The sequence below is a fragment of the Pipistrellus hanaki genome (assembly GCF_964339955.1).
Source record: "Pipistrellus hanaki genome assembly, chromosome: 2".
Lineage (NCBI taxonomy): Eukaryota > Metazoa > Chordata > Mammalia > Chiroptera > Vespertilionidae > Pipistrellus > Pipistrellus hanaki.
The window spans coordinates 188,495,208-188,507,879 of record NC_140504.1 but is presented as its reverse complement, the minus strand read 5'-3'; the positions used below and the strand labels follow the sequence as shown (position 1 = coordinate 188,507,879).

Genomic DNA, 12,672 nt, shown 5'->3' with positions numbered 1-12,672 from the left:
GAACCAGGAGGTTACGGTTCGGTTCCCGGTTAGGGCACATGCACGGGTTGCAGGCTCGATCCCCAGTGACAGCCAATCAACGATTCCTTCTCATCATTGGTGCTTCTCTCTCTCCCCCCGTCCCTCTGCCTTCCTCTCTGAAATAAAATTAAAAAAGAAAAAACTTGCTCCCTCTGCCTGAAAGTCGTTTCCCTAGAGATTTTCATGCTCATCCCTTTGCCTCCTACACGGCTCTTCTTAACCCTCCCCCTCTCCTGACCCTGAATTTAAAAAAAGCAACGCTGTGCCAGGGACAGGCGAGTGGATAAACAAACTGTGATGTGGCCACACCACGGGCTATTATTCAGCCCTAAAAAGGACATTTCAACAAGTATGAAACCATGGAGACACTCTGCTAATTGAAATAAGCTAACCGGAAAAGGGTAAATGCTGTATGGTTCCACGTCTACGAGACACCTAGAGCAGTCAAATTCAGAGACTGACAGTAGAAAGGTGGTTGCCAAGGGCGGGGGGCAGTGGGAGCGGGAGAGAGAACAGGGAATTAGTATCTAATGGGGCCAGAGCTTTAGTTTTGCAGGAGGAAGAGTTCTGGAGATGGACGGTGGTGATGGTTGCACAGCAATGTGAATGTGCTGACCACCACTCAACGGTACACGTGCAGACTGGTTAACGGTTTATTGTGGCATACTTCCCAATTTTTATTTTTTATCTTATTTATTTTTAAAAAATATATTTTATTGATTTTTTTTACAGACAGGAAGGGAGAGAGATAGAGAGTTAGGAACATGGATGAGAGAGAGTCATCAATCAGCTGCCTCTTGCACATCCCCCCTTGACCGGAATCGAACCTGGGACCCTTCAGTCTGCAGGCCGACGCTCTATCCACTGAGCCAAACCGGTTTTGGCCATACTTCCCAATTTTTAAAAAAGCAGCCCCACTCCTAGCCAACATGCCTGTCCCTATCCTCTGCTTAATAGTCTCTCCATTTGACATAATTGCTTTTGTGTCTTCTAACACTGAACTGCCACTTCCATGAAGACATTTTTGTCTCTCTCTCTTTTTTAAATATACTTTATTGATTTTTACACAGAGAGGAATTGAGAGGGATAGAGAGTTAGAAACGTCGATGAGATACATGGACCAGCTGCCTCTTGCACACCCCCACTGGGGATGTGCCTGCAACCAAGGTACGTGGCCCTTGATGGGAATCGAACCCGGGACCTTTCAGTCCACAGGCCGATGCTCTATCCACTGAGCCAAACCGGTTTCGGCCATTTTTGTCTCTTTTGCTCAGCATTGTGTCCCCAGTCCCGAGGGCACAGTAGTAGACGCTGGAGAAATATGAGTCAAGTGAGGGGAAGAATGAACCTCCATGCCTCAAGCTTCCTTATCTGTAAAATGGGGTGATAAAACTAGCTTTTCAGGTAAAGGGCCCAGCACTGAGCACAGAGAACACTAAATATGTGCACATCTTCCTTCCTGAGGAGTAGCTCCATTCATACACTCCAGGCCCGGGAGCTGAGTGCAAGTCCTCCCCTATCACACCAGCGGAGCGACCGGGCCAATGACCGAGCCGGCCTTCCTTGATCTATAATGGAAACACTAATTGTAACAGACAGAGGTTTGGAAAGGATTGAAGGAGACACAGTCATGCCTTAGAGGCCCAGTTCTGCGTTAGCTCTGTTATTTCCCACTCAGGCCCCTCTCTGACGCCCAGCCAGGAGGGGAGTACAGAGGCTGGCACCTCCAGGCCCCGACTGTCTCCCCAGCTCCCGGGTCAGCAGGCCCCTCCGGAGCGCAGCTGGGAGCAGTCCCCCAGCAGGCCGGGGCGCTGCCCAACAGGATGCAGCTGCGGAAGGCAGAGGGACTTGTTACCACCTGCTCCCACTCCTCCCACCGAGACCATACTGGTCCCTCTCCAGGTGTTGGGAACCGGGGGAGCAGGCCGGGGCTGAGACCTGAGTGGACTCTCCCTTTCTCCCCGCAGGTCCCCGGCTACAGAAGGCGGCGCTGGCCTGTTCGCTGCTCCTGGCCTCTGCTGTCCTCCACATTGGCCTCCTCTGGTGCTGTTGCTCCTCCCGCCAGCTGGCCTGGAGGGCTGGTGCCCAGCCTCTGCTTTAGCTGCACCATCTGTCACACGTGTCCTGGCCAGGTGGCCGCTGGTGGACCGCAGCCGAGTGGGACGGCCTTCCAAGGTTAGGGAGGCCATGCATAGAGGCTGTGGCTTCAGAGGACGGACAGTGGGCTCTGGGGTCGGTCAAACAGACCCTGGGTTCTGTCCCCATCCCCACCTCCAGAAGTCTGTCTGACCTTGGGCAGGTCACATAACCCTCTGAGACTCAGTCTGCTCCTCTGGAAAATGGGATGATCCCTGCCTCCCAGGGCTGTGGGGAAGGAAGGCCACAGGAGGTCACCAGCGCCAGAACTCCTGCGGTGGCTGTCACTCTGCTGGATCAGCGAAGGAAGGGCAGGACCTCCAAGCCCAGGGTAGGGAGCAGGGGCCTTGCTCCCCTGAAGCTTCCCTGATTCACCCCCAGACCAAAGCTGCCCTGCTCTGCCACACCCTCCAGTTCCACCAGTGAAGCCCTAGACAGAGACACAGGGGACCGCGCTGGCGGGGATAGCACCGTTTATTAAGAAAGATCAAGACAAAGACCACAGGAGGGTCCCCTCCGGACACAGGGGCCAGGCGTCCTGGCCCAGCATCTGGGGAGCTACTGGTGGGGAGGGTGCTCGCCCCCCGTTGGGCCCTCAGGTTCCCGCAGACGGGGCAGGGGTCCACGGCCCTTCCTGTCCCTCCGTCATGAGTCCTGGCTTCCCCCACCTGAGGCACTCGCTCTTTCCACCAGCACCCCCCCCCCCCATATCGCTTGGGCCTTCACTTCCAGATCAGTGGGGGGATTGGCGGGGCCCTCTCAGTGCTGGGCTCGGCCTGCGGCGGCTCCTGGCAGGAGCCGGGTTGGTTTCCCTTGTGGCCCCTGAGGGCGGGGGCGCTGGAGTAGGTGTTGGATGGGGGGATGCAGACCAGCTGGTCAGGCAGAGGTGAAGGTGGAAGGGGGCTGGGACATGGTCTAACGGGGCGGGGCGGGGGGCTGCCTGACCAGGGGTGAGCTGCCTTTTGCTCCACAGTTGGCACTAAAGAGTTTCTGCTACCCAGAGGAGGGTGGCAAAGGCCACTGCGACGCCCTCTGCTCCTAGTGGCTGGTGAGGGCCCAGGCTGTACGCCACGGTTGGCTCTTGTAGGGACAAGGGCTGCAGACACGGGTGGCCCGGCTCTGCGCGGGGGCTCTGCCGTGGTGGGGGCGCTGCTGAGGCCCCTCAGCCACCATGCCTGCCCCTCTGAGGCGCCTGCCCCCAGCCAGCCCGCCCTGTTCCCCAGCCTGCGGCTTTGCCCACGTGTGTCTGGGTGGGGGGTGGCATGCCCACCCTCCAGTCCAGCCCAGGGCGGTAGCAGCAAAGCGTGGCATCGCCTCAGTTTCTTACAAAATATTCATCATAATAATATTAATAATAGACCCGACGATGTGGGGCTGCGGCGCTGCCCAGGAGTCCTTGCGGGCGGGCAGCTGCCTACGAGGGGCAGGGCCGCGTGCCGGCCCCCGCCTGGGTGCTGTGCTGCAGGTCCAGGGGCTGTGGGGGCGGGGCGCCCGGCCCCGCCGAGTGCAGCACCAGGTTCCTGACACAGCCCGTGATGCCCGAGGAGAACCTGCCCCCGGTCAGGGTGGCCACGTCGGGGGCTCCGCCTGCGGGGGGAGAGGACGGGACTGGTCAGCGCCAGCGCCAGGGCCCCCGAGGAGAGGGGGCGTGTGCTGGGCTCTGCACCGAGGCCCCAGCCCAGGACTCACCGACGTAGATGCTGCTCTTGGTGTTGACGGCCACGTTCGGGCCCGGGGACTGGCCGCTGACCAGCTCCTCGCCGTCCACCTGGATGGAGCCCCTCCGGCCCTCTCTGTGGGTGCGGGACTGGGTCAGGCCCTTCACCGCCAGGCCTCCGTGCCTCCTGGCCCTGAGAGCCCCGCCCATTTCCACACACGCGAGAAGTCTGCATCCGGAGTCCTCCCGCCCTCCCTCCCTCCCTCCCAGATAAGAGATCTGCACCCCCCAGCTTCCTAGCGCCCAGGTTTCACCCACCTGTAGGTGCTTTCTGGGGTCCTCCCCCCTTTACCCCCCCCCCCCCCATATGGAGTTCTGTCCTGCCCTGGAGTCTGCGCTTCAAGTTGCCTCCCCAGAGCCCACCGCCCGCCTCCCCAAGCTGGTGGGGCCCCTTCCCTCGTGCCGGTGGGCTCCCTTACCGCAAGGCCGTCACCCGATGCCACTCGCCGTCGTTGACGGGGTCCTCAGAGACAAGGCGGGCCTCCCCGCTGCCCAGCTGGTAGCTGTGGTCACACAGGCCCAGGGAGGGTGAGGTGGGCAGGACAGGAGTGCGGGTGGGGGGTGGGGGGGGTGGGACTCGGGGAACTGCAGCTCCTTGTGGGAAGAGCCACGGGCTGAGCAGACGGGAAGCTACGGGGAGGGAGAGGGGGGAGAGCCAGGGGAGGGAGAGGACCCACCTGAAGACAAGGTGCCCGTCCTGAAGGCCGAGACTGAGGAAGTCCTTCCCGTGGCTGGCGTCCCCCGCCTCCTGCCAGGGAAGCACAGGGTGTCTGGGGTGCCCAGCCTGGAGAGCCGAGGCCCCCGAGGAGGCCGCTTCTGCCTTTTTCTTTCCCGCCGCCTGCTGGGCGCCCACACTCACCATGCCCTGCCAGAGCAGCAGGCCGCTGGCTGTGCTGGTCCGAACTTCCAGCTGGATGGTCTCGGGCACCCTGGGCAGGCTGGTGGGGGGGGAGGGGGGGAGGAAAGGGGGGTGGATAGGTGAGGGGGCAGGAGTCCCAGGTTCCCACTCCCCTCCCCGGGCTCCCAGGCTCTCACCTCCTGGGGAAGACGTAGCTGGGGAGGACTAGGAAGCCACCATCGTCGAAATAGGCTCCGTACTGCCCCGGGGCATCTGCGGGGGGAAAAGGGGGGTAGAAGACAGCTGCTCCCCTGCCCACGGTGCCCACCTGGCATCGTGTCCTCTGACCCTACCTCCTCCCGTCACGTAGGACCAGGGGCCCCTGAACCTGCAGGCCCTGGAGACCCAGGGGGCCGTGGACAGAACTCAGGGGCCTGTGAGCTTGGACAGAAAACACGAGGGCTCTGTGGTCACGCTCGTCTCGCTGACATTTAGCAGTTTCTTTAGTTCAGGGGTCTTCAAACTACGGCCCGCGGGCCACATGCGGCCCGCAGAGGAGTCTGATCCGGCCCGCCAGGTTTTTTGGGCAGTGAGCGCAGCCGAGGTGTTACAGTAGGAATTAGTAGTTCATATAGTCCGGCCCTCCAGCTCTCTGAGGGACCGTGATCTGGCCCCCACTTTAAAAAGTTTGAGGACCCCTGTTAGTTGGAGGCAACCAAGGAAAGGGGCGGCAGGGGGACCGTGGCTTCCTGAACCCAGCTGAAAGGCAAGTCCACTCAGCTTCCCCGGAAAATATGTACCGTTGCCTCCACTGCCTTCGAGATGCCAGTCGGACTCCGCGGTGCCGTGCCTAGGGCCTGTGGGGAAAGGCAGGGTCCAGTCAGCGGGCACTGACGCTCTGCAGTCCCCAGAGCTCCGAAAAAGGATGCGGAGAAGCTGGGCAGTTACCTTGCCGGCAGCGTGGGCCGGAGAAGCCGGGGGGACAGAGGCAGTGGGTGCCCTGGCAGGTGCCCCCGTGCAGGCAGGGCTCCCGGAGCTGGCAGGGGTTCTCCTCGTGCTCACAGAGGTCTCCTGCGGGTCACGGCAGAGGTGAGGGGCACCGGCCGGCGTCGCTGCCGACCGCCCCACGCCCCGCCCTCTCCCAGGGCCCGGGCAGCTCACACACCTTTGAAGCCATCGCGACACAGACACTGAAACTCGAACTCGCCCGCGGGGAAGCAGGTGGCGCCGTTCAGGCACGGCTGGCGCTCACACGGGGAGCTGTCGTAGCACTGCCCGACGCCCCGGCTGCCCAGGAAGCTGTAGGTGAGGTCCAGCCGCTTCCCGTTCACTGACACCTGTGGGCATGGGGACACTGGAGGACTCGGGCCACCCAGGAAGTGGGGCACTGGCCCACCAGCAGAGAGGATGCAGCAGGGGTAGCTGGGAAACCCAGCTGGAATTTGAGTGGTAACAGGGGACCGTCAGGTGGGGAAGGGAGAGACAGGAGCACCTACTGTGTGCCACCAGCACCTGTCAGTGCAGCCGATCCTCGGTACAACCGTTCATATTAGGTGTAACGACCCCATTTTACAGAGGAGGACACTGAGGCTCACAGGGGACGTTTCTGCTCCCGAGGGCCTTCCGCTGGCGGCAGGTGGGGGAGTCTGGTTTCCCGCCCCCCCGCCCTCCTTGTCCTCCGGAAGCCGCTCCTCACCTCGCCCAGGCAGCCTTGGAAGGGAGTGCTCATGTTGGTGGCCGGGGACAGCTTCACCGAGGGCTCCACTCCGCCGAGGTAGAGGAGGGTGTGCAGGTTGAGGCCTTGGCTCTTGCCCGGGGAGGAGCGCTGCACAGGGCGCCCGCCGTCCACCCGCAGGCTGCCGTCCTTGTTGAGGCGCTCGGCGGACACGCGGTGCCAGCGGCCCAGGGCCAGTGGCTCTGCGCTCCTCAGCACAGCCAGCCCTGGGGAGAACGCGGGAGGGAGGGAGGCTGGCACCCGGATGGCCCCCTGCCCTGCCACCCCGCACCGGGCCGGGGAGCTCCGCCAGCCTCCTGGTGTGCCACAGGAGCCGGAGAGGTGCAGGGGCTGGGAGTCACACACTCAGGAGGAATGGGAAGGAGCAGGGACCTCCAACGGGTCTGACTTCCGAGTCCACTCCTCTGAGCCTCCTCAGGGCACAGGCAGCCGGGACACACACACACACACACACACACACACACACACACACACAGCTGGCGCCCAGAGCCCAGCTGCACGTGGTGGCCGGCGCTCACCTGACCCCAGCTCGTAGCGGAACTCCAGGTGGCCGCCGGCCATGGCCAGCGACACGAAGTCCTCCACGGGCTCGCGCTTGCCCCCGCTGAACAGCAGGATCCCGTTGGGCGCCAGCGGCTTGAACTCGATGTCCAGGCGCAGCTCGTGGTGCGTGTTGGTGAGGGCGGGCAGCACCAGGTAGGAGCCGATGCCCGACATGGAGGGCGTGGTCACGGTCACACCTGCAGCAGCCAGGGCTCAGCCAGGGGCAGTGGGGACACCAGAGTCCCGGGAGGGGTCCAATTACTCAGCCTCACTCTGGGGTCCCTGCCCACCTCACTCGCTAGTCCCGGCGGCTGGAGATCCGGGGGGCCATAGCTGTGGCTGCACAGGAACTCCTGGCCCACCCGGCACGCAGACCAGGCCGGAAGGGTCCCTAATAAGGTGGGCATCCCTCTGCGGGACTCTCCCATAAGGGAGTGGGACTGGGCAGAAGCTTGGCCAGCTGACTTTGAGGCCCTCTGGCTCTGGCATCATTTAATTTAATTAATTAATTATTATTATTTTTTTTTTTTACCAGTGTAACACATTTTATAAAGAGTACATTCTAAATCAATGATAAAAATGTAAATATGTAAACCAGTAACATAGTTATTTATCATTGTCAAGTATTATGTACTATCCATAATTGTATGTGTTATGTTATGTTATTTATACACACATATATATATATATATTTATTTATTTATTTTATTTTAAAAAATATATATTTTATTGATTTTTTACAGAGAGAAAGAGAGAGGGATAGAGAGTTAGAAGCATCGATGAGAAACATCAATCAGCTGCCTCTTGCACACCCCCTACTGGGGATGCGCCCGCAACCAAGGTACATGCCCTTGACCGGAATCGAACCTGGGACCTTTCAGTCCGCAGGCCAACGCTCTATCCACTGAGCCAAACCGGTTTCGGCGTATATATATATATTTTAAGGTATTATATGTCTGGCATCATTTTACCATTCTAGGACCCAGCATGGCCTCAGAGGGCCCCTGCCCAGCCTCCCCCATCCTTCCTGGGACCCCTGGGTGGGGAGGGGGCGTCTCAGGCTGGGCTCTACTCACCCTCCTCACACCTGGGCCCTGAGCGGCCCAGGTGACAGCGGCAGGTGTAGCCTCGGCCATCGGGCCGGTTTACACAGGTGGCGTCGGGCCCACAGGCCTCTGGGGGACACACAGGCCACGAGGACACTGAGGACATAGTCCTGACGCCAAAGCCCCACCTATGGCATCCCAGGGGCCTCGGCTCTCTAGGGCTTGGCCAGACCAAGGAGGGGGGAATGGGTGAGAGCAAGGGCCAGAGGAGGCTGCGCAGCGGGACAGCACGATGGGAAGTGAATGAGGGCACATAGCATGGGGGCAGCTAATGGGGCGAGGGCCTTGGTAACGGATGGGAAGGTGGCATTACCTGGGTTGCACGGGTGGGAGAGAGGTGAGCACTGGGCATCAGGAATGGGGGTAGGTACTCGGGTGGCAGAGGTGGGAGGCAGAGTGAGCATTAGGTGGCAGGGACAGAGGTCAGTATCCGGGAGGAGTGGTGAGTGCTGGGGTGAGGGTGAGAGCGTGTGGTAAGTCCATGCATGTAGCAGCCGGGGTACAGGTGGACGTGAAGGGGCACAGGCAGGTGCTCCGGGTGACAGTGATCGGGAGGTGGGTCCGCACCTGGGTGGCAGTGCAGGGCCTGCGAGTGCTCACAGCGGCTCCCGGTGAAGCCAGCTGGGCAGATGCACTGGTAGCTGCTGCTCTCCGAGTCCTGGCACCAGCCCCCGTTCTGTAAGGCACCCCGAAACATCAGGCCAAGGAAACCGGCTCTCCCGCTCCCCACGGGGCTCTGCCACAGGGGAGGGCCGTGGCCAGGGGCAGCCAGGTGGCACGTGAGGCGTGGGGTTACCTGGCACGGCTGGTCCCGGCAGGTGGGGCAGTGGGAGATGCCGTGTGCTGTGAGGTTGAAGTCGTGGAAGACGATCTCCTCACCCTGGATTTGTAGCTCCCGGACACAGCCTGGGGGGAAGGGGGACAGGTGGGTGAGCAAAGGTGGGGTGCTCATCCCAACCACACTTTCTTTTTTTTCTTTTTTAATATATTTTTATTGATTTTTTTTTACAGCGAGGAAGGGAGAGAGATAGAGAGGTAGAAACATCGATGAGAGAGAAACATCGATCAGCTGCCTCCTGCTCACCCCCTCCTGGGGATGTGCCCGCAACCAAGATACATGTCCTTGACCAGGATCGAACCCAGGACCCTTCAGTCTGCAGGCCGGCGCTCTATCCACTGAGCCAAACCGGTTTCGGCCTAACCACACTGCGCAGGCCCTCCCAGGCTCCGATGGGCGGGCGCTGGAAAGGCCGGGCAGGGCTGCAGACGGGGAGGGAGCTCACCTATGAAGCCGCTGCTCAGCCCCGCTTTGGGGATGGCGCCGTAGTCAGGGTAGCCGCCCAGGTAGAGCTCCTCATTCAGGTCCAGGCCCTGGAACTTGCCCTGGGGAGCGGAGAGGTCAGGAACGGCAAGCAGGCGGGGTGGAGTGGGGCCGGGGCTGGGGATCCGGGGATGGGCTGGGTCTCACCTGGGAGCTGCCGTTGACTGGAGCCAGGCTGCCCACAATCAGGGAGCCCTGGGTGAAGCTGCGCAGCAGGGTCACCGTGTGGAACTGGCCCAGCACCAGCGGCGTGGGGTGGCGGATGGTGGCCATGCCTGAGCCCGCGTCAAACCTACTCCACGGGGCAGGGCCAGGGCGAGAGAGGGAGGATGTCTGGTGCGTAAGGATGGCTGGGCGGGGGGCCCAGCCTGGGCAAAGGTGATGTCACCATCGCCCGCAGTCCTGCTCCAGTTCCTGTGCCTGCCTCGTCACCCGCCCCATTACCCACTCCCAGCTTGCCCCCTCCCTGGGCCTTCCCTAGCGCTTCTCTTCCCCTCCACTCCTGCCCTGGGGACGGATCCGGACTAGCCCCCAGGGTTCTGATTGTCTGGGTCCTGCGGCCCTGCAGCCTAGCACCTGGCCTCACTGCCCCTCTGAGATCACCTTGTGATTTCTGCCCATCTTTGCTTACGGCTAGTCTTCCCCAGCTAGAATATACGTCCCCACAAGTGCCGGGCACATAGCTGGTGCTCAATAAGTAACTGTTGCATGAATGAATGAATCTCGGACTGCAGCAGTCCCAGCTCCTAAGGATGCACTTGTCCGCCGCCCCCTGCAAATGGGGAGGGGGAGGGTCTCACCGGAACTCGGGCCTCCCGCCCACGAGGCCGAAGGAGATAAAGTCGGGCAGCCTGTTGGCCAGGTTGGTGCGGCTGCCGGGGATCCGCTTCTGCCCGTTGTACAGCAGCATCCCTGGGGGGGTGGGGGTGGGGGTGGGGGTAGGAGTGCAGATGTGTAAGAGCCTCCCAGCCAGCTATGGGCTCCCTGTGTGCCCAGCCAAGCATGGACCACCCACGCTGTGAGCCCTTCACTCTGACAGCTGTCCCTCCCCTGGGACACCCCACACAGCCAGAGCCTCCCCACTACCTCAGGGTGTGCCCTAACCGAAGGCCTTGCTGACGGCTCCTAGGCAGACCCTGGATTGGCTTCACTCACACTGTGGGGTCTACCTGAACGAGGTGATGGAGGCAGAACTCACCTGAGTAGAGGAGGAGGCCTGGACAGGGAAAGTCAGAGACCCGCGAGAGGTGGGAGGAGACAGATGAGAGAGAAGAGAGGAGGAAAGGGTGAGAGATGGGAGGGGGAGGGAAGACGGAGCGGAGATAAGAACAGGAAGGTGGGACAGGAGGGCTGGGTGTCGATGCACTGATGGCAGGGGGACCATGGGAGACTTAGACGAGAGATGTCATGGAGGTGGGGATGGAGAAGAGAGGAGGCGTGAGAAAGGGCCCCGAGGGGAGGCCCAGCAGGCCTGGGGACTCCAGGACAGGGGAGGGCTGAGGGAGGTGAGGAGGACCAGGGGCTCATAACATGATGGCAGTTACACCAGGCCTCCCCCCAATCAGCTTCTCTCCTGCTCACCATCAGCTGAGTCAGGCCGGAAGGTGATCTTGATCTCAAACTTTCTGTAGGCATCCTTGATGGTGGGCAGTGGCAGGAAGGAGTGGGGGGTCTGCGTGAAGTAGGGCACTACCCGCTCTGTTGGCAGAGAGCAGAGTTAGAGACGATGCCCACCAGGCAGCGGGCAGGGCACTGCTGTCCGGGGTGCCGTCTTACCTGGCACCTGCAGGTCGGCGAAGGCTTTGACCTTGCCCTGGCGGTTCGTGGCGGTGCAGACGTAGGTGCCCGCGTCCTGGGGTCGAACCGAGGGCAGCAGCAGCATGTTGTTCTCCACTCGGCTGCCAGGCGGCAGGTTCCCATCCAGCTGCAAACACACCCACACTTTGGACCCTGGCCCGAGCCTGCACCCCCATAGGGCCTGTCTCCCATGTCTGTCAGGCCCACCCTCAAACCCTGAGCGCTCCGTGCCAAGCCTGGGCCACATCCTGGGGGCACCGAGATGGTGAAGACCTTGTCGCTGACCCTCAGGCATGCCCACTGGTCCCCTGCCAGGCCTTTACCTTGCTCCATTTGATGTCGGGAGTAGGGTAGCCAGAGGCCATGCAGGGGAAGGCGGCTGCAGAACCAGCAGGCACACGGACCTCCGGGGGTGTTGAGATCTGGGGCAAGGCTAAGAGGGAGGAAGGAGACAGAGGCCATTGTTGGTGAGCCTAGCCTACGCCCTGACGTGTTCGTTCCTGGTGGCACAGGTGGAACCGGGCAGAGGCAGGGCCCAGGAACAGGTCCATCTGACTCCACAGCCCAAGACGCTTCAACACAGCTGGCCAGAAAATGGTGCAGTCCTTTGGGGACCTGGAAAGGGGTAGGTCCTAGGGCAGAGTGGGTCAGGAAGTTAGGGGGCAGGGCATAGGGTTTGGGGTGAAAAGGAATTGCCTTTGAAGAAAGCACCAGCTTTCTGTCTGCTCTGCATCCACTGCCCTTGTTTTATTCTCTGTTATGTCTGTGGTGTCTACAAGTCTCAGCCCTCAGACTGGGCTGTAGGTCTCCCTCATCAGAACAGGTGCTCCCGTAGGTGAGGACTGCATATCCACTTTCCTTTGATGCCCCTGGGGGGAGCCTTTTCCTGCAAGTCCCAGCCTGATCCAGAGGAACACTCACTTTTATCCCCTGCTGCCACCGCTCTTAGGAAACCTGCCTCTTAAATACACAAAGTTGAAACTTCCCAAGAGAGTGGAAAGGAAGAGTAGAGCAGGCAAGGCAGGGGATGGCAGGCTGAGGCGCCCCTGCCAGGCCTTCCAGTCCCCGCAGAGGCGCCTGCGGGCCCTCACCTTGCACGAGCAGCAGCACGTGGGACTGGGTGGTGCCGGCGGCGTTGGTCGCGGTGCAGCGGTACTGCCCAGCATCGGCCAGCTCCACGTGGGCAATCCTGACGATGCCTCCGCTCTGCATGATGCCAGGCCGCAGGCGTCCTCCGACTTTGCTCCATGTCACCTGAGGCTTGGGATCACCCATGGCCAGGCACTCAAACTCCACAGCGTGGCCGACCACCACGGAGTGCACGGAAGTCCGGATGTTGATGAGCACCGAGGGCAGGGCTGCGCGAGGAGGAGGCAAAGGCAGCATGAGGCCAACCTGCTGCAGGCCTGGCCTGAGAGCGCGGGAAAAGGTGGGCCCTGGAGCCTTAGACATTCATTC

The 12,672-nt window shown here is 61.2% G+C and overlaps 1 protein-coding gene across 7 annotated transcripts in view; it reads right to left on the bottom strand.

Moving 5' to 3' along the window:
- Nucleotides 1-2,613: 2,613 nt before the first annotated feature.
- HSPG2 (heparan sulfate proteoglycan 2) overlaps nucleotides 2,614-12,672 on the bottom strand; it is a 101,931-nt gene continuing 91,872 nt past the window's right edge. For 6 of the 7 annotated variants that reach the window (XM_084874770.1, XM_084874771.1, XM_084874772.1 and 3 more), the window contains 21 exons: nucleotides 12,306-12,572; nucleotides 11,538-11,647; nucleotides 11,194-11,341; nucleotides 10,999-11,115; nucleotides 10,218-10,329; nucleotides 9,565-9,709; nucleotides 9,380-9,479; nucleotides 8,893-9,002; nucleotides 8,664-8,772; nucleotides 8,067-8,165; nucleotides 6,966-7,187; nucleotides 6,409-6,653; nucleotides 5,878-6,049; nucleotides 5,661-5,783; nucleotides 5,513-5,569; nucleotides 4,910-4,985; nucleotides 4,734-4,812; nucleotides 4,552-4,622; nucleotides 4,294-4,377; nucleotides 3,847-3,950; nucleotides 2,614-3,744 (listed from right to left, as the gene is read on the bottom strand). In XM_084874770.1, coding sequence (XP_084730896.1) covers nucleotides 3,572-3,744; nucleotides 3,847-3,950; nucleotides 4,294-4,377; nucleotides 4,552-4,622; nucleotides 4,734-4,812; nucleotides 4,910-4,985; nucleotides 5,513-5,569; nucleotides 5,661-5,783; nucleotides 5,878-6,049; nucleotides 6,409-6,653; nucleotides 6,966-7,187; nucleotides 8,067-8,165; nucleotides 8,664-8,772; nucleotides 8,893-9,002; nucleotides 9,380-9,479; nucleotides 9,565-9,709; nucleotides 10,218-10,329; nucleotides 10,999-11,115; nucleotides 11,194-11,341; nucleotides 11,538-11,647; nucleotides 12,306-12,572 — 2,723 coding nt within the window. In that variant the 3' untranslated portion in view covers nucleotides 2,614-3,571. Of the gene's footprint in view, nucleotides 3,745-3,846; nucleotides 3,951-4,293; nucleotides 4,378-4,551; nucleotides 4,623-4,733; nucleotides 4,813-4,909; nucleotides 4,986-5,123; nucleotides 5,222-5,419; nucleotides 5,570-5,660; nucleotides 5,784-5,877; nucleotides 6,050-6,408; nucleotides 6,654-6,965; nucleotides 7,188-8,066; nucleotides 8,166-8,663; nucleotides 8,773-8,892; nucleotides 9,003-9,379; nucleotides 9,480-9,564; nucleotides 9,710-10,217; nucleotides 10,330-10,998; nucleotides 11,116-11,193; nucleotides 11,342-11,537; nucleotides 11,648-12,305; nucleotides 12,573-12,672 lie in introns of those variants that run through there. The other variant, XM_084874774.1, reaches the window with a different exon arrangement.